This window comes from Microcebus murinus, chromosome 3, assembly GCF_040939455.1.
Source record: "Microcebus murinus isolate Inina chromosome 3, M.murinus_Inina_mat1.0, whole genome shotgun sequence".
Taxonomy (NCBI): Eukaryota; Metazoa; Chordata; class Mammalia; order Primates; family Cheirogaleidae; genus Microcebus; species Microcebus murinus.
In genome coordinates this window covers 57,547,149-57,566,225 of record NC_134106.1, presented here as the reverse complement: position 1 = coordinate 57,566,225, position 19,077 = coordinate 57,547,149, and the positions used below count along the sequence as shown (strand labels likewise).

Here is a 19,077-nt window from a genome sequence, read left to right as displayed (position 1 = left end):
TGCTCTGGAATTAACACTTGGAAGCTGACAGAATGTCAGACAAAACTTCAACTTTGTTGAATCCCCCATTTTCCTCTTGAAAATGTGGACCAGTAACACACATGGAGTCCTGGTGGAAATGATTAGAGCCAGAGCTTGGGGTCTGCGATGTCGGGAGGTTGACATATCCGGGCACTGATGCCACTCCCTCTGGCTGAGCTCAGCTGTTCTTTTTGCTCACCATTGATTAGGAGACTGTGGCACTGGTAGCGTAGAGGAGTGAGCACAATTCATGCCCGAGAGGCTCTTCACTCCTTCAGGTGAGGGATGCTGTAGGATTGAGCATGGGTGTGTGTGATTTCTTTTCCTTCTCAGTTGAAGAGGGTTTTCATTTCCAACTCAAGTGTTATTTTTGAAAGAAGGGATCGTGGGTAGAACAAGTGTTTGTTATTGTGACAGCACAGAGATTTCTGTGAAGCTCCCTGTAAAACCACCTTGAGCACTTTGCCCTAGGTTTAAAGGGTTCATTTCCATTGGTCCCAACCTCAGGCTGCTCTCAGTTTTGCCAGGCTGAGCAACACAGGGTTTTTCTCTGCAGGGGTAGACTGCCTTTTCTCCTAGAGGATGTGCTCACAGTATTTGTCCTTTCTAGCTCATACTCAACTATTCTTATTCTGAAAGCCTAGGGCTATGTAGTGCTTTTTGTTGTTGTCATTGTAGCTTTGTTGTTGGTGGTGGTGGTGGTAGTGGTGGTTTGGTATCCTTTATGATATTAGGCAAACACATTGTGTAACAAACACTTAAGAACCTGCTATGTAGCAGCCACTGTTTTGGGCGACAAAGATGCCACAGTGGATCAGTCATCATCCCTGCCCTTGCGGTTGACAGTGTACTGTGCAAGAAGGCATTAAACTAGGGGTTACCCCATCAGTATTTAATTATACTCAGGATATGTCCTGAAGGGAAAGTAGAGGGCGCTGTGTACAACAAGGGACTTAACCCAAGCAGGAGGGATTGGGGGTTGGGGGCAATTAGGGAAAGTCCAGCATTTAGCCTGAAACCTGAAGGATGATCATGAGGAGCTGCTCAGGCCAAGAACATGGTGAAAGGGGCAAAGGGAGAAGCCTGGGCAAAGGTCCTTAGACAGGCTGGAGTATAAGCAACTTGGGGAAGGAAGAAGGCTCCTGAGGCTGGACCAGAGTGAGCAGTGGAAGGCTGTGCTGTATAGATGAGCCTGGAGAGAGATCGTGTCACGTAGGGCCTTGCAGGCCTTGGCCAGCATTTGGAGTTTTATTATAAACAGGGTGAGAAGCCACTGAGGAGCTCCAAATAGGTAAATGATGCTCAATTTCCTATTTTAACAGCTCACCCTGTCTGCAGTGTGGAGAACAGAAAATGGCTCAGTTTGACTTGGTAACAGTCTCTACCCTCCCTGCCCCTCCCAAAAAAAGTTTCCAGGAAAGGTACCTGTTTCTCACCATTGCTCTCTACCACTGCTAGATTGCTAACCCCCTGGCAACAGTATAGCAAAGGTGGGCCAGGTGGCTTGGGGAAAGGCCCTCTTTGGTCAGCCATAGCTGTTGGCAATGTGCTCTGGTTCTAGGTACAGTAATTCACTAGCCTCGGGTGTGTGTGAACCAACTTGGTTTCTTAAACTCTTCCCTTTTGTCCCAAACAGGTACCTTTCCTGGAAACTTTTTTGGGGGAGGGTGGAGACTGTTACCAAACCCCTAAAGAGAACCCCCTGAACTGGAGATGGCTCCAGTCGTAGCCGTCGTGGAGAGGAAGAGCCAGTTGCCAGCGGTGCACCATGTTCAGTGGGGCATCCTCCTTGCTTGGGTTCTACCGATGCTTCTGTACCACCACCGCCGTTTGCCAGTCTGCTTCTGTGCCCACGGCCTGTTTGGGGAGAGAGGGAGTTGAATACCTCAAGTCATCCCCCATCTGGGTGTTCTTTCTGCCTCGGGAAAGGACTGCTTTGACATGTTCCCCAGAAGGAGCTGGCACATGGCGATTTTTAATTTGAGGCAAGTGAGGGGAGACTGACATTGAAAAAAACAAACCCCAAGCCTCCACTGAAATCATTGCTGACACATGCTTTGGATTGACCTTTTCTCCTGTAAAAGCTTTGCTGTGCTCCTTGCCATCTGTTCCAGGGTTTGAAAATGTTTGTTCCTTCTGAAACTTTTGGCAAAGTTGTCTTCAGTGTGAATAAATGGTGGATGGGTGTTTGTGAGCCTCTTGGCCATCATTCCCTGTGGGAGTTCACAGATAACTGCACCCAAGTTCTCACCGTGGAGAGGATTGTGCCACCTGCTCAGCTGGAGGGGCAGAGCTGTGTACAGCCCCCTCTTGCCTTTCACTATGTCATTTCTCTTGTCCTCCGAGAGTGGAGACGTTCCTGCATGGTCAGCTGCTGGAGGAAGGAGACGGCCATTTGAGCGGAGCCATTTGAGTGGACCAGAAATTGGTACTCCTGGACCCTAGCCTGGCCATGCGACTAGGTGGCAGAACTAAGGAGGCCACTTAGGCTTTTCTCTGTGCCTCAGTTTCCCAGTCGGTCAAGTGGAAGTTGTAATACATGTTTCCTGCTTACTTCACAGACTCTTGTAAAGCAGTGCTGTCTATTTCAGTCCTAGCCTAGAGACACGGTTCCCTTAACATGCATGAGGTTTAAGAGATTTTTATTAATAAAAATTTGTGGGCCAGGCACAGTGGCTCACACCTATAATCCTCGCACTTTGGCAGGTCGAGCCAAGAGGTTTGCTTGAGCCCAGGAGTTCAAGACCAGACTGAGCAACTTAGCAAAACCCTCATCTCTACAAAATATTTAAAAATTAGCTGAGTGTGATGGTATGCACCTGTAGTTCCAGCGACTCGGGAGGCTGAGGCAGGAGGGTCGCTTGAGCCCAGCAGTTTGAGGCTGCAGTGAGCTATGATGAGGCCACTGTACTCTAGCCTGGTGACAGAGCAAGACCCTGTCCCAAAAGAAAGAAAAAAGAAAATTTTTTTTTTTTTTTTTTTTTTTTTTTTTTTTTTGAGACAGAGTCTCGCTTTCTTGCCTAGGCTAGAGTGAGTGCCGTGGCGTCAGCCTAGCTCACAGCAACCTCAAACTCCTGGGCTTTAAGCAATCCTACTGCCTCAGCCTCCCGAGTTGCTGGGACTACAGGCACGAGCCACCATGCCCGGCTAATTTTTTTATATATATATATTAGATGGCCAATTAATTTCTTTCTATTTTTATAGTAGAGACGGGGTCTCGCTCAGCCTGGTTTTGAACTCCTGACCTTGAGCAATCCGCCCGCCTCGGCCTCCCAGAGTGCTAGGATTACAAGCGTGAGCCACCGCGCCTGGCCAGAAAAAAGAAATTTTAAGAAAAATTTGCTGTCTGGATTTTAAAATCAGGAGATTTCACCTAAAAATCTAACTTCTCTTTGAAATCAAAAGATTAGCAACTTAGCCCACTTTCCTCCATGGCAATGATTGGCTGGCATTGAGGAGTGGCTGTGCCCTGAGCAGGGGCGTGAACTTTCTGGTTGCCACAGTCCCCACCCTTCCACATGATCTCCCTGATGTGAGTCTGTGTCATTGGACTCCCTCCATACATTTTGTTATATCTGACTGTTCCACTCCTTTATGTGATCTGTCTGGTCCCTTTAGGCATATGAGTTTTTGCTCTTGATCTCAAGAAGATATTCCAGATTTAGAACTTTGTAAGTAAGGTGTCATACAAATATAAAGGGTTTTTTTTTTTTTTTTTGGGTGGGTAGGGGAAGAAGGGAGAACACCTTTATTGTCACCATCTCCTTTGTGCTAGGTGTTTTGCTTACCATTTGATCTTCCCCAAAGCTTTGAGGTAGATCTCAGCTGCCCTTGACAGGTGAGAGGACAGCCTCAGGGAGATTGTAGTTTGCCTGAACCAGAGTTTGAACCTAACTTGTTGGACTCTAAAGGAATACTCTGTTGTCTCAAGGTAAAGTGGATGTAGCGGTGTAGCCCCCTCCCCAGAAGCTGCCTGTACACCTCTGTATCTACGATAGGCATATAAGTAAGGGCTTTTTGCATGACTTGAAGTGGTGTGTAGTCCTTTTGTCTTTACAAAAGAGTTTTATGTAGAGGCACAGAATATTCTTTGGGTACTTTTTTTTTTTTTGAGAGAGGGTCTTGCTCTGTCTCCCAGGGGCAGTGGTACCATCCTAGCTCACTGCAACCTAAAATTCCTGGGTTCAAGTGATCCTCCTGCATTAGCCTCTTGAGTAGCTTGGACTAGCACCACCTCACCCGGCTAATTTTTCTATTTTTTGTAGAGATGGAGTCTCACTCTTGCTCAGGTTGGTCTCAAACTCCCGGCTTCAAGCCATTCTTCTGCCTTGGGTAATTTCTTTTGTACTTTAGAAGTAGAGTGTCCCTTTTTTTCTAGCATCTTTTCCAAACTTACGATTACACAGGTAAAGGTGGAGCTGCTTTGTTTGAAGATGGAAAGGAAGTTGTGTGCAGAACCCTACCCTCATAAAGTGGAAGTCAGTTTTTCCTTGCACAGCCACTGAAGCACCTTCTGTAATCATACTTTTTTTATTTTAAATACTACTAATATTTAGTCTAAATATTTATTTTAAATACTAATAATGTAATCTTAATTTCTGCAGTTGAGGAAATGGAGGCCAACGAGGTCCAGTCACTTGTCTAGTGTCGCCCTTTCATTTATGTCTCTTGGATAAATTCCACTTTAACTGGGTTCTCTGATTCTTTAGAAAAGCTTCAGAAGACTGTTTTATGCTCATTTTCTCTTCCTCAGGTAATTCAAAGAGAAACTGCATTAAGTAAGAAGTCTTCACTGATTTTAACCTTAGTTTAAAACAGATACAAAGAGTTTGTAGGGCAGGCAAGGGGACAAAGATCAGAAAATGGGCCTGCGTGAGGTTTTTCTCCTTTTGGTATTCTCTGCCTCCTTTGGTGTATGTCTTCTTTCCATCTCAGACAAGTGGAAGCCATTCCCAAAGGTGTAGATACAACTTATGTTAGGAAATGAGGTTTCCTTTTACCTGTAAGAAATATGTAGGTGGCAGATTTCATTGCTGGAATCTAGGTCCGATTTTAAAATATCCAGCAAAACCTCTTTGGCAGCAAATCCAGAAAGCCTGTCTCAGCACCATGATGGGCTTCTTTGTCTCATATCCCTGGTCTAATCATTCTCATTGTCTGCCCAGCTGTTTCCCATCACTGCTCAGATAATCAGTTTGGTGTTTTTCTTCTCTTTCCGCTTACCTTACCTCTCCCTCCCTCACTTTTCCTTGCTAAGTGGAAGTCACTGGTGCCCTGATTCATTCAGAACAGCCCCTGGGGCCTGGCACCATCCAGCATGATTCAGTATTTGATGCAGAGCCAGAAGATGTGCTACTTCGTCCAGAGCCCCATTGCTGATGTCAGATATCCTGATGAGACTCCTGTGGAGATTTTGTTTATCTTCGTCTTTAAAAAGTTCAGCTGAAGACTGTGATCTCTCATTGATGTCAGAACTGCAAGAGATTTTAGGATTTATATAATACCTCGCTGTGTGTATTACAGATTCCCACTCACCTTCTTCCAGCAGACAACTAGGCACTTGTGCCATCTTCTTATTTGAGAGGTAGAAGTCCAACTTATCTCAGCAATTTCCTTGTTGACCCCATGATCTTATGCTTTTATCAGGAAAGCGATGGGAGGCAGCTAATCCTAGGGAGTTTGAATGATAAAGGATCTATAGGGAAATGCAAATTAAAACCACAACAAGGTATCACTGCACACCTACTAGTATGGCTCAAGTGAAAAAGACCTACCATACCAGGTGTTGGAGAGGATGTGGAACACCCAGAACTTTCATCTGTGGTTATTGGGAGTGTAAAATAGTACGACTGTGGAGAACTGTTTGGTAGTTTCTTATAAAGTAGAACATTCACTTGCTATATGACCCAACAGCTCCATTCTTAGGTATATGCCTAAGAGAAATAATTACCTATGTCTGTAATAAAAGACTTCGATGTGAATGTTTAATTCATAATAGCCAAAAGCCAGAAACAATGCAGATGTCCTTCAACAGGTGAATGGATAAACTAATTGTGGAATATGTATGCAAAGAAATACTAGTTGGCAAAAAAAAACCTACTGATACATAAAACAATGAGGATGGATCTCAGAAATATTATGGTCTGAATGAAAGAAGCCTGACCAAAAGAGTACATGCTGTATGATTCCATTTATTCTACAGCAAGCAAAACTGCAGGGATGGAAAGCAGATCCGAAGTTACATGGGGTAGTGTGGGAGAGGAGGGGGGATTGTCTACAAAGGGGCATGAATAACTGTTCGCAGTGATGAATTGGTTATGGTGATGGTTATAAGAGTGTATACACTTGTGAAAACTCACCAAACTGTACACTTAAAATGGGTCCATTGTGTTACATGTAAAGTTGATTTTTAAAAGAAAATTTAAAAAGATGAGGGATCTAGTCTGAATTCTCTCACTAACTATTTAATACTTCCATGTGTTCTTGTGAACGGAACTTTTAGTCTCTTTACATCTTTTCCTTTTGGGAAAATGGGAACAATAAGTTGCTCACCTATCTCATTCAGTTATTGTGAAAATATAAATGAAGTAGCTTATTTCAAAATGCCTTTAAAATAAATCATATACAAATGCTGTGTAGAGGGAATAGTCCATAAACTTCAGGGAAGAAAGGCAAGAATTGTGATAACCAATGTATATAATAATTGATAACCATGATAACAATGATAACCAATGTATAATATATATATATATATACACACCCACTTTGGTGTTTATTTGCAAGTCTTTTAACTTTGTGGAATATGGGCTGTGACTTCCCCTCTTTGGCCATCAGGAAATGAAGAGGTGAGACCAGATCAGAGGTAGAAAACTGGAGGATCACAGATTCTCTGAAGCTTTTCAGACATGGTTTCTTCAGCCCCTACAGTGTAGCCTGTCCAGGGTTCATATAAAATGTGACTTGTTGCCCGTGTCTAAATCTGGAGATTTCACGTAAAATTTTGGGTTTCCAGCTTATCTTTAGAAATTAGCAGATTTGACAAAACAAGGCCCATGTTCCCACATGGCAACAGTGATTGGAATTGCATAATAGCTGTCCCTTTACATGGGGCAGGCACATTAGTGTCCCACAGTCTCCACCACTCCCTTTAGCCTTTCCTATCCTCTGTAAAAACAAGAGGAGAATTAGTTCATTATTGAGTGCTTTACTGTGTATTAGACATTGTTCTACAGCATGACCAGTGGCGAACCAAACAGACAATATCTCTAACCTTATGGCAAGTTGTAAATACTCATCCACATCTCCATCAACAATTAGGGGAAGAAAGTTAGACCAGTGATGCTATATATTTTAGGGAAAATAGAAGAAAGCATGTTTCCTGTGGAAGTAAAAACAAATCCCTACAGATTTAATAGGAAAAATGTGTCTGTGTCAAAATTATCCTGCCTACTTCACTTGCTTGCTTCACATAATAGATCCTTTTTCTCTTTGTGATTCAGTAAATTTGTGGATGAAATTATTTTAGTGTTTCAAAAAAATGCTAGTAGGCAGAAAGACTGGTGCATGCTACTGAATGTTAGATTTTCTCACTTCTGTCCAAACTATCCCCAGCTCAGCTTTAGACTTTTCCATTTAATCAAGATTTGGGATGCAAATCAGTCTCAAATAAGCTTCTCTGTTGATAGCCTTCTTCCACAATAGCCTGAATCCTTTTTAGCTGTGGCTGAGAATCTTATCACCCTGTTCTGTGTGGTAGACATGGACCCGTGCTCAAGAAGTTTCTTGACTGGTGCTGCCTTCCGTCTGCCTTCTAACCTAGTAGTTTACATCTACATTTGCTCAACTGCATAAGGGATAGTGGCCCGCATCTTTAGACTGACAAAACCCTATTAGGCTTGGATTTTGATCTCATGATTTATATGCCTCCTATCTGCAAATAAGCCCTTTTATAGGTATAAATGCTTAATAACATGGCTTCATCTATGTTAGGCATATTGATTTGTTGCTTTGCTTTTAAATTTATTGTGGTCATTGGCTTTGAGAATCCAGGCTGGCTCTTCTCAACCAGTTATGCTGGCTAGATTGTGTGGTAGGCGACTGACCCATTTCTTCAGTCCTGTCTGGAAAGATCATCTTGCTACCTGGCAAAGAAAACTACACTGCTCCCATCTGGTGGTAGTTATCTCAAATTGCAGCATCATCAACCTTGTAAAAGAACTGCCTTGTCCTTTAGTGGTACCAGTCATCACAGAACTGTAGGAAATACCTATTCCCAGCTTTTGTTCTGCAGCAAAATCGGATGTCTCCTTACTATCTAGAGGGGTATTACATGGTTTTTTACTATGATAAGTGAAGTGGAAAGAATGTTTTGTGTATAATCAGGAGTGACATCCCTCCAGGTTCTGCCCAGAACTAGCCATGGACTCCTAAGCCTCACTTGGTTTCTCCACCCATTAAAGCAAAATGCTTGGACTTAATGCTCTCTAGGAGTGCTACTAGTCTGTAGTTTTATGATGTTTTTAAAAATTTAAAATATCTGTAAAATGAATATTCACTTGGACTATTTATAAAACAATTATGAATGTACATAAACATTTTATAATTTATACTATCATTTTCCCAATTCTGATTAATTATAAGATAATATCATGGATTTAAATAACTTCTGGGGGAATAAAAAGAAGATAAATACCACTGCACTAAATGTGCATATTTATTACAAGACAAATTCTGATACCCTAAAAAGTAAAATGTAAATTGATAATTGAGCAGTGTAAGTGGATTTTAAGTATTACAAGAAAATGGAAAATATTATTGAGGTATAAACATTAGAGAGACGGCAATTAAAATCAAAGATTGTATGGTAAGAGCGAGGCGCAGTGGCTCACACCTATAATCCTATCACTTTGGGAGACCGAGGCGGGATTGCTTGAGGCCAAGAGTTCAAGACCAGCCTGAGCAAGAGGGAGACCTTGTCTCTCCAAAAAAATAGAAAAATTAGTCCCAGCTACTCAGGAGGCTGAGGCAGGAAGATCACTTGAGCCCAGGAGTTTGAGGTTGCAATGAGCTATGATGAAGCTACTGTACTCTAGCCAGGGTTACAGAGTGAGACCCTATCTCAAAATAAATAAATAAATAAAAAGATTATGTGGTAAATTTTAGTGTTTATCTGTGTACTGAAGAAGAACATAGTGACAGGAAACATACAAATATATGGTCTCCAGCAAATCATTATCATACATCTGCACATTTGGAACATTTGAGCCCATTAAAAATATTTTTTGCACAGAATTATATTTGTAATTTGTGAAAACATGTAACAGTGCTTTATGATTAAGGCTTTTTTGGTTGCAAGGGGCAGAAACCTACTCAAGCTAACTTGAAAAAGAACTAATTACACTGTAAAGATACAACATGAAATGCTATGGATACTGAAGTGCTGTTGAGTTTCTGGGGAATTAGAATGGCACAGTCAGGACCCAGGTCTGTCTTCTCAGAGGCCCAAGGTCTCTATAATGGCTGCTTATTGATCCGTATCAATTTTGCCTGTAGCTGCTAGCCCTAGTACTATAATAAGCTCCACTCAAGTTCCCATACTGATGATTTCCCTCTGTGTTTCCCTCTATCCAGTTAGTGACCATCTCTGTGTAAAAAATGCCTAGTGATTTATTTTTATTTTTATTTTTTTTGCTGAACAGGGTCAATGGACGGAATATTCAAACTAAATGATGGTGGTCTATTAGGCTGGCAGATGGACTGAGTGTCCAGTATAACTGCTGCTTATTACAAAGTGTTTGACTTTGATAGCTTTGCCTCACCTTATCTGTCTAACCCTTCTTCTCTTAACAGTGGTGTTGAACACGTCATACTGTGCTTTGGAAGTGAGGGTGAGGTTAGGAGTTCTAAGAATTTGTGGAACACTGAGGTGTAGCAGATTTGTAGCATTTGAGAATTACTGTTAGAGTCATATAAATTTCTGTTAATGAATTGTGAAATGTCTTTTAGAGAAAGGTCAGTGCAGATGTTAAAAAGTCTGCTCAATAATTGAGTCATACTTGCCTGGAGTCTGCTGTGTAGAACAGCACTTTTGTACCTATATCTGGTATCTTTCCAATAGCCCATGAGGTAGGGAGAGCAGGTGGAATCTTCAGGGTCTATTGCTAGATTTGAATTGAGGGTTGGAGTGAGGAAGGATGAGAAGAAGAGAAGGAGATTCTTGAAATTAAATTGAACCATTTATAATAGCAACTATTAAAATACTTTCCTAGCCTCTCATTTATGAGGGAAAGAGTGCTGGACATACGTTTTTTAAAAAAAGTTCTTGATTTGAATCGAATCTCTTTGAGCCTCTATTTTCTTTAGCTGGTAATTGTTGTTTTAAAGGGAAAAATAATACCCAACCTCACAGAATTGTGGTAAGAATTAAACAAGAGCATCAGAGTGCCCACGACAGTTGTTGGACTGTAGTTGGGTCGTTTTCTTCTGTTCATTTTCCTGTTTATTTGTGGGTTCTTTGGGAGATAATTACTGTTCTTCCCTTATTCTGAGATACCTATTCAGGAACAATGTCTCTGACTCTTGCCACCTAATCCCACAAGTAATATTTCTGAATTCTGAAAATCTAAGGATGCCTTCTAGCCCTAATGGCTGGCTGGCGGTGGCATCAGTACCATTAACAGCGACAGCAGCAACCTGCAGTCACCAGGGTCATCTGTTTGAATATGACTTAAAAGAGCTTGTGTGTGTTTCTCTCGCAGGTGGATTTGCCATCGTGTTTCTGGTGAGGACAAGCAATGGGATGAAATGTGCCTTGAAACGCATGTTTGTCAACAATGAGCATGATCTCCAGGTGTGCAAGAGAGAAATCCAGATAATGGTAAGGCTGCCCCCCCGGACTTGTGACTGTTGGTTTCAAATTGAGACAGAGATTGTGCCCTCTCATAAGAAAGCCACCGGGGGCCTGTTCCCTTCCCTGAGATGGCAGAGAGGCCTCTGGACAGGATGGGACTGATGGTGGAAGGTGGAGGAGAAAGGAGCATATTGAGAGAATCTTTAGGGTGGAGAAATAGTCTTGAGAATTGGGAAAAGCTTACTTAACTTGGTTCTCCAAAATTAACAGCAGCATTTAATCTGGAAAGTCTAGTTTACAACGAACCTACTCTTCTGGTCTTGTCTCTGTCAGTTACCAATCCCCAGTCCCAGTTTTCAGCCCTCCTGAGCTCTTCAATAATTCTGTGAACATATCCTTACCCAAATTTATATTTTTACATGGAGTTCTTTCCACATAGCATGCTTTCCCCTTTTCTTTGGCCCAGAAACCTAGGCCAAAATCTAGAGAAGTAATAAATACTCTATGATTCCATTTGTGCAAGTCTAAGAACAGGCAAAATTGATTCTTGGAGATAGAAATCAGAAGGTGGTTATCTGGGTGTGGGAAACTGACTAGAAAGGGTAATGTGAGAGGGAACCTTCTAAGCCATGGAAATGTTCCATGTGTTGTTTTGGATAGTGGTTGCACAGGCGTATACAATTGTCAAAACTTAACACCTTAAGATCTGTGCATTTTATTATATGTTAATTGTACCTTAATTTTTAAAAACTTACTCATTTTTCAAGATTCACATTTATATTATGGTTAAAGAAAGTCCCTGTGTGTTAGGTATACATGCTGAAATATGTATTCAAGAGATAATATGATGTTTTGAGAACAGTGAGTGTGTTTAGAAGGGAAACAAGATTGGCCAAGAGTTGATGATGATCAAAGCAGAAAAGTATATGGGAGTTTGTTAGAGTAGTATTTTACTTTCACCTCTGTTTGACATTATGCATAATAAAAATCTTTAAATGTATAGTCTTTTGTCCCTTTGTGTTTCCCTGGTACTGTCGTTTATACCAGTTATATTACTTAACCTCTTATGTTGTAAGTAGTTCTGCCATCAGGAAGTAAGTTATTTAAAATCAGAAACTTTATTCTCTGACACACTGCTTGAAATAGAGTAAGTGCTTAATAAACTTTGGAGGAAATGAATATTTGAATAATGGTAATAGCAGATGCATATGTTCACCTAGCTATGATGATTCCTTTGTGCCCTGGATTTCGATGCTTTTGTAGAGAGCAGAAAGAGATTGAAAAAATGGGTAGTGGTGGTGTTGTAGGGATTCTACCAGCTTTCTTGCCCTTCCAGAGGCTGCTCAGAGTAACTAGTTGTACTGCAGCTGAGCTACTGAAAGAACTCAGGATTTTAGAGTGCCTGGTACTCCTCTGGATTCCAGAGAGCTGAAAACGATTTGGGGAGGAACCGTCAGCACTTCAAAACAACCAGCCATCTCCCAAGGCTCGTATGTACACAGTCAAGACCACATGGATCTGTCTGCAAAGCACCAGTGTCTTCCCACTGCCCTGCAGACTCCTGTTCTTGCTGTATCCCTTCATACACACTATAGGTTTTCTGGGTGCTTCTCATGACTCTTCTTTCTTTCTCCTTGCCCTATACTTGCTCAGATCTCACACACTTTGTTTCCTGTCTTTGCTTCTGCTATTTCCTCTACCTGGAATTCCCTTCTCATTCATTTACTTGTGTTACAAAAGCAATCCCATTGTTACACTTTCTCCCACTCATTTAGAAAAACGTTTGAGAGCTTGCTTTGTGCTAGGCAGGCATTGTAGAGGAGAAACTTAAGACGCATAAGCCCATTAGGAGCTCACAAATTAATGGGTTTAATTAGAAGTTAAATTACATGGGTTCAAGTTCTGGCCCAATTGTGTATTAGGTGTGAGAGTTTTGTTTTGTTTTTAATTTAGTTTATGTTTTTTCAAAACTCAAATATTCAAATAGGTGAGCTAAGCTTGTTATAAAAAAACATCAGTGACAAAGGGAATTCCTATGCCATTTCAAGGTCCCAGGGACAACCACTGAAGGTGATTCTTTTGATATGTTTCCAAATAACATGCTAATATGGCTAGTTCTTGATTTTTCCTCCCTCTTAGGCATTATCTCCTATGGGAAGTAAAGATTGAGCTCTCTTTTATCTCCTGCTTGTCCCTCTCCCCAAATACTTGCATTATTCTTATCCTGCATTCTTCTAAAATACCAGTAACTTTTGGCAATATGTTGGTTATATTAATATTAGTTTTTACATTACGTAAGAAAACTATTCCTACTGAGTCTCCTGGTGGACTCTGATTGCTATGCTTTTCCCATACAACTATATTTTCCCTAGAATTAATAATTGTCGGCCTGGCATGGTGGCTCACGCCTGTAATCCTAGCACTCTGGGAGGCCGAGGTGGGCGGATTGCTCAAGGTCAGGAGTTCGAAACCAGCCTGAGCAAAAGCGAGACCCCGTCTCTCCTATAAATAGAAAGAAATTAATTGGCCAACTAATATATATAGAAAAAAATTAGCTGGGCATGGCGGCACATGGCTGTGAGCTAGGCTGATGCTACGGCATTCTAGGCTGTGCAACAAAGCAAGACTCTGTCGCAAAAAAAAAAAAAAAAAATTGTCCTCCCCCCCCCCCCCCCCCGCCGCTTTTGGTCTGTGTTTAACCCCAAACTCTCCCTAAGTTGTGTAAATCACTTTTTACATCTTTTTAGATGCATTTACTATTGTCTGCTTTATCATCAAGATTTCTCCCTCAATCTTCTGTTATGATGAAATCTGGACTGGTTGCTCTCTAGGGCTAATTTACAACCTTATTTTGGAATTTCCTAAGCATTCCCTTCTTTGCCTTTCTTTTTTTCTTTTGAGACAGGGTCTTGCTCTGTTGCCCAGGCTGGAGTGCAGTGATGCAATCATAGCTTACTGTAACCTCAAACTCCTGGGCTCAAGCCATCCTCTTGCCTCAGCCTCTCATGTAGCTGGGACTACAGGTGCACACTACCACCCTGGATAATTTTGTTGATTTTTTGTAGAGAGACGGTCTCACTGTGTTGCTCAGGCTGTACTGAAACTCCTGGTTTCAAGTAATCCTGTCACCTTGGCCTCCCAAAGTCCTGGGATTACAGGCATGACCCACTGTGCCTCACCTGCTCTTCTTTCTTAGAACCTATGACTCTTCTTTTTGCTTACTTCCTCATTTTGTTGGAGCTGATTCTCCAGTAGCTTCCTGATATATGGCAGGTAAAATTTTGAGAACTTTGAGATCTGGAAGTATCTATTCTGTGCCCATGCACGTCATAGTTTGCGTACACAGTTCTGGATTGGAACTCATTTCATTCAGATTTTTGAAAACATTGCTCTTCTGTATTTTAGTTTTCAGTGTTGCCCTTGGGAAATCCTAAGTCATTCTAATGCCTGGTCCGTTGGGAGTGATCTATATTCTTTTCCTAGAACTTTTCTCAGTATTTCTAGTGTTTGGAAATTTCTTGGTACACCTTGGTGTGTGCATGTATTATTTATTATGTTAGGTGTTTGGTGGTCCCTTTTAATTTAGAAACCCGTATCCTTACATTCTGGGGAATTTTTTAGTTTGTCTTAGTTGATGGTTTTCTTTTCTCTACACTTTTTCTGAAATTCCCATTATTTGGATGTGGGCTCTCCTGAATTGATTTTCTAATTTTTTTGTTTTCTCCCTTCTATTTTTCATTTTTTTGGTCATTTTGCTCTTCATTCCAACAGATTTCTGCAGCTATTTATTCCAACCATCCTTTTAAATTTTATTTACCAGACTTTTAAATTTCTAAGCCTTTTTTTGTTTTTAATTTTGATGAAGTCCAGTTTATCAATTTTTCTTTTTCTGGATTATGTTTTGGTGTCTAGTCTAAGAAATATTTGCCCAGGTGTTGATTTTGAAGACTTTCTCCTATTTTAAAAAAAAGTTCTATAGTTTGACAGTTTATATTTAAGATCATGATCCACTTTGAGTTGATTTTTGAGTACGATGTTTGAGGCTTAGTTTGAGACTTAGTTTTGAGGCTTAGTTTGAGGTTCATTTTTTTTAAATTTACATTTAGATATCTCATTATTCTAGCACCATTTCTTGGAAAGGCCATATTTCCTCTATTGAGTATTTTTGTTAAAAATCAGTTGGACTTGGTTGTGAGGATCCATTCCAGACCCTTCCCTATTCTCTGTTCTGTTCCACTAATCTATGTGCTTACTCCTCCACCAGTGCCACACAGGCTTGTTTATTGTAGCTGCATCATACGTCTTGAAATCAGTCTGATTCCTCCTACTTCTTTCTAAAAATTTTTCTACCATTTTTAATCTGAAGTCCTATGTGATGTTTTTAAGCCCCCTAGACTCAGACTTCTGTTAGATACAACTCATAACCTGAGCCCTACCTTTCTCGGAGATTATAAGAATTATGAAGGGAATTGGAAGATGTACTGTGCTTTCTAGAATGTGCTAAGGCTTATATGTTAATAATCAAAGAAGCAGATTCCTCTCTGTACTCACAGTGGGGGAAGGGTGGGCATGTTGTACCCAAATGCAAGGAGAACTGTTAGTGGTTTCACATTTTGTTTTTTTGTTTGTTTGTTTGTTTTTTTTTTTTTTTTCTTTTCTTTTTTTTGAGACAGAGTCTCACTTTGTTGCCCAGGCTAGAGTGAGTGCCGTGGCATCAGCCTAGCTCACAGCAACCTCAAACTCCTGGGCTCAAGCGATCCTTCTGTCTCAGCCTCCCAAGTAGCTGGGACTACAGGCATGCGCCACCATGCCCGGCTAATTTTTTCTATATATATTAGTTGGCCAATTAGTTTCTTTCTATTTATAGTAGAGACGGGGTCTCGCTCTTGCTCAGGCTGGTTTCGAACTCCTGACCTCGAGCAATCCGCCCGCCTCGGCCTCCCAGAAAGCTAGGATTACAGGCGTGAGCCACCGCGCCCGGCCCACATTTTGTTTTGATAAACACTGTCCACTATTTACTAGAGTCTGGTATGAGTCCTTTGATATATCTGGGATGTATGCTCTGATAGAATGAAAGGGATTCTGATTTCTGATGGACAGTGGAGGGTGGGTTCTCGACTTTTGATTCCTGTTCCTGAAGGCAGAAAGAGATTGATTATCTTCAGATTTAAAGGGGTAAGAATAGTGATAGGAAATAACTAAAGGCCAAGGTGTGTCAGGTGCTGTTGTGTGTTAACATCTCCTGGCCCAGATGGATTACATCCCCATTGAGCTTGATATTGAGGACACTAGACTGCCACCGGTGATATTTGAAGATTTGCCTAGAACAGAAGAGAGATCAGATGATTCAAGGCAGGCAAATGTTTTCATATTCCAAGCTCAGGATTGATCTGGGATAAGAATCTGGAACAGATTATTTAAAGAAATGCTTTGATGCTGCTATCTTTTGTGTAAGAAAGTATATATGTGTACATAATACATATTGTTTGAATTTGCCTGAAAAAATGCTGGGAGGGTGAAAAAGAGTAAGTGAGAGAGAGAAAGAAATAAAAGTGGTTGGTTCCCTATAGGAAATGGTGACTAGAGTAGGAAATAATTGTTTAATATTCTGTACTCTATGAATGTTAATATATTACACCCCCCCCTTTTTGAAACAGAGTCTCTATCGCCATGACTAAAGTGCGATGGAATGATCATATTAATAGCTCACTGCAACCTCGAACTCCTCAGCTCAAGCAATCAATCCTCCTGCCCAGCCTCCTGAGTAGCTGGGACTACAGGGACACACCACCACACCTGGCTATTTTTCCTATGTTTTGTAGAGGCAATTGCTCGCTCTTGCTCAAGCTGGTCTTGAACTCCTGACCTCAAGCGATCCTCCCACCACAGCCTCCCAGAGTGCTAAGATTACAAGCGTAAACCACTGCGCCTGGCCTTACACATTTTTAAAAAAATTTTAGGCTGTTTTGTAGTCACTTGCATGATTAAGGAGGGATCCAAATAGCCTTTGGGTTCAGTAAGAACAAGCTGTGTCATATCAACATCTGTCCTCCTTTGGGAAGGTTTCTGGATAGGGAGCTAAGGGGGATGTAGTAGATCCAGCATCTGTGGGTTTGGGCCAGGTGTTTGGATGAGGACACTACAAGACATCTGTGAGCAAAGTGGAGAGTCCAGGTTGGATGCTAGTACAGTTAGATCTAATTGCTACTGGTTAGAAAGGTTTCTGATCAATGTTTTGATATTATAATAGCATGGAGGAACTTTCTAGGAAAAAAATCACTGTGGCTTACCATTGGCTTTATGTTATTTTACATTTAATGAATAATTTGGTTAAAGAAATAGAAGATACACTTATCAATTATATATCTGATATAAAGTTGAAAGGTGTAACAACTACATTAAGTGGTAGAATTAAGATCCAAAATGATTCTTACACATTAGAGCAGTTGACTGATTCTAATGAGTTGAAATAACAAGGTAAGATCCAAGATACTGGGAATGTTATTTTATTTTAATGAACTTTACAAGCATAATTCTGGAGAGGCAGAGATTAAAAGCAGCATGAGTGGAAAAAAGACTTAGGTATTTAAGTGGTCAGTTAATTCAGCATGCATATATAGTATGATATGGCTGCCAAAAGAAAAAGAAAGTAATTTTTAGCTATACTAATAGATTTATAGAAGGTGATAGTGCTAGTCTACTCTGCCCGAGTCGGACCAGCCTTGTAGTATTTCATTCATTTCCTGGGGCTGTTCTTTTTTTTTTTTTTTTTTTTTTAGCATATTATGGGGGTACAAGTGTTAAGGTTACATATATTGCTGATACCCTCCCTCCCCCCTCGAGTAAGAGCCTCAAGTGTGTCCATCTCCCAAACGTTGCACATCTTACTTGTGGTGGTTGTATATACCCATCCCCCCTCCCCCCTCCCACCTGCCCGTCCTGGGGCTGTTCTTACAAAAAGAATACAGCAAAGCAAAGCACGTAAATGGGGAAGCAGCCAAAATGGTCTTAAAAACCACGTCAGAGGAAGTGGAGATGTTTAACATAAAGACAAGAACACTCAGTCTAAATAATATATTTCACCTGTTGGAAAATAGACTAGACTTGCTAATTTTGCTCTAGAGAGGGCAATCTAGAAAGTCAGTAGGTAGAATTTTCCAGGTGAATGTAAGGAAGAACTGTGTAACAGTGAGGACTGTCTGTAGATGGGCTGAGGGCCTAAGGAAGTGCATTATTTTAAGAAAACAGTTTGTCAAAAGGTTATACTAGGGCTCCAGATATGAACTGCCTGGTTGCTTTAGATCAGCACTACTCAAAGGATCTTTGTTTTTTTTTGCTTTTCTCTTCCTGTGTGTTTACTTTTTATAAAATTTTATTTTCTTCCCAGTCTATCATATTGTTTTTTGTGTGTATAAGTTGAGATAAATTTCATATACCATAAAATTCACCCTTTAAAAGAATATGGTTGGCTGGGCACTGTGGTTCATGCCTACAATCCTAGCACTTTGGGAGGCCAAGGTGAGAGGATTGCTTGAGGCCAGGATTTTGAGACTAGCCTGAGCAACATAGTAAGATTCCATCTATACAAAAAATAGAAAAAATTAGTGGGGCATGGTGGCACGTACCTGTAGTCCCAGCTACTTGGGAGGCTGAGGCAGGAGGATTGCTGGAGCCCAGGCGTTTGAGGTTGCAGTGGGCTATTCTGGACATTTCATATAAATGGACTAATACAATATGTGGCCTCTTTTGTCTTTTTTCACTTAGCATAATGTTTTTAAAGTTCATCCACGTTGTAGCATGTATCAGTACTTCATTCCTTTTTACGGCTGTGTGATATTCTATTGTATGAATGTATCATTTATCTGTTCATCAGTTGATGGAGATTTTGGTTGTTTTCACTTTTTGGCTATTATGAATAATGCTGCTAAGAACATTTGTGTATAAATTTCTATGTGGACATAATATTTTCACATCTGTTGAGTGAAATAAGAGTGAAATTACTGGGTCATATGGTAACTCTACTTTTTGAGGAACTGGCAAAGTGTTTTGACAGCTGTATCATTTTAAATTTCCACCAGTAATATGTGAGGGCTCTAATTTTCATATCCTTGCCAACATTTTTTATTATTTATGTTGTTGATTATAGCTATCCTAGTGGATGTGAAGTGGTCTCTCATTGTGGTTTTGCATTTTCATAGTGATAGATG

At 40.8% G+C, this 19,077-nt stretch overlaps 1 protein-coding gene across 11 annotated transcripts in view; it reads left to right on the top strand.

Annotated features, from left to right (window-relative positions):
• Positions 1–19,077, top strand: part of AAK1 (AP2 associated kinase 1) — a 175,156-nt gene that overhangs the window by 68,852 nt on the left and 87,227 nt on the right. For all 11 annotated transcript variants that reach the window (XM_076000850.1, XM_012750099.3, XM_076000849.1 and 8 more), the window contains exon 3: positions 10,779–10,897. In XM_076000850.1, the coding sequence (XP_075856965.1) occupies positions 10,779–10,897 (119 nt within the window). The remainder of the gene's footprint in view (positions 1–10,778; positions 10,898–19,077) is intronic.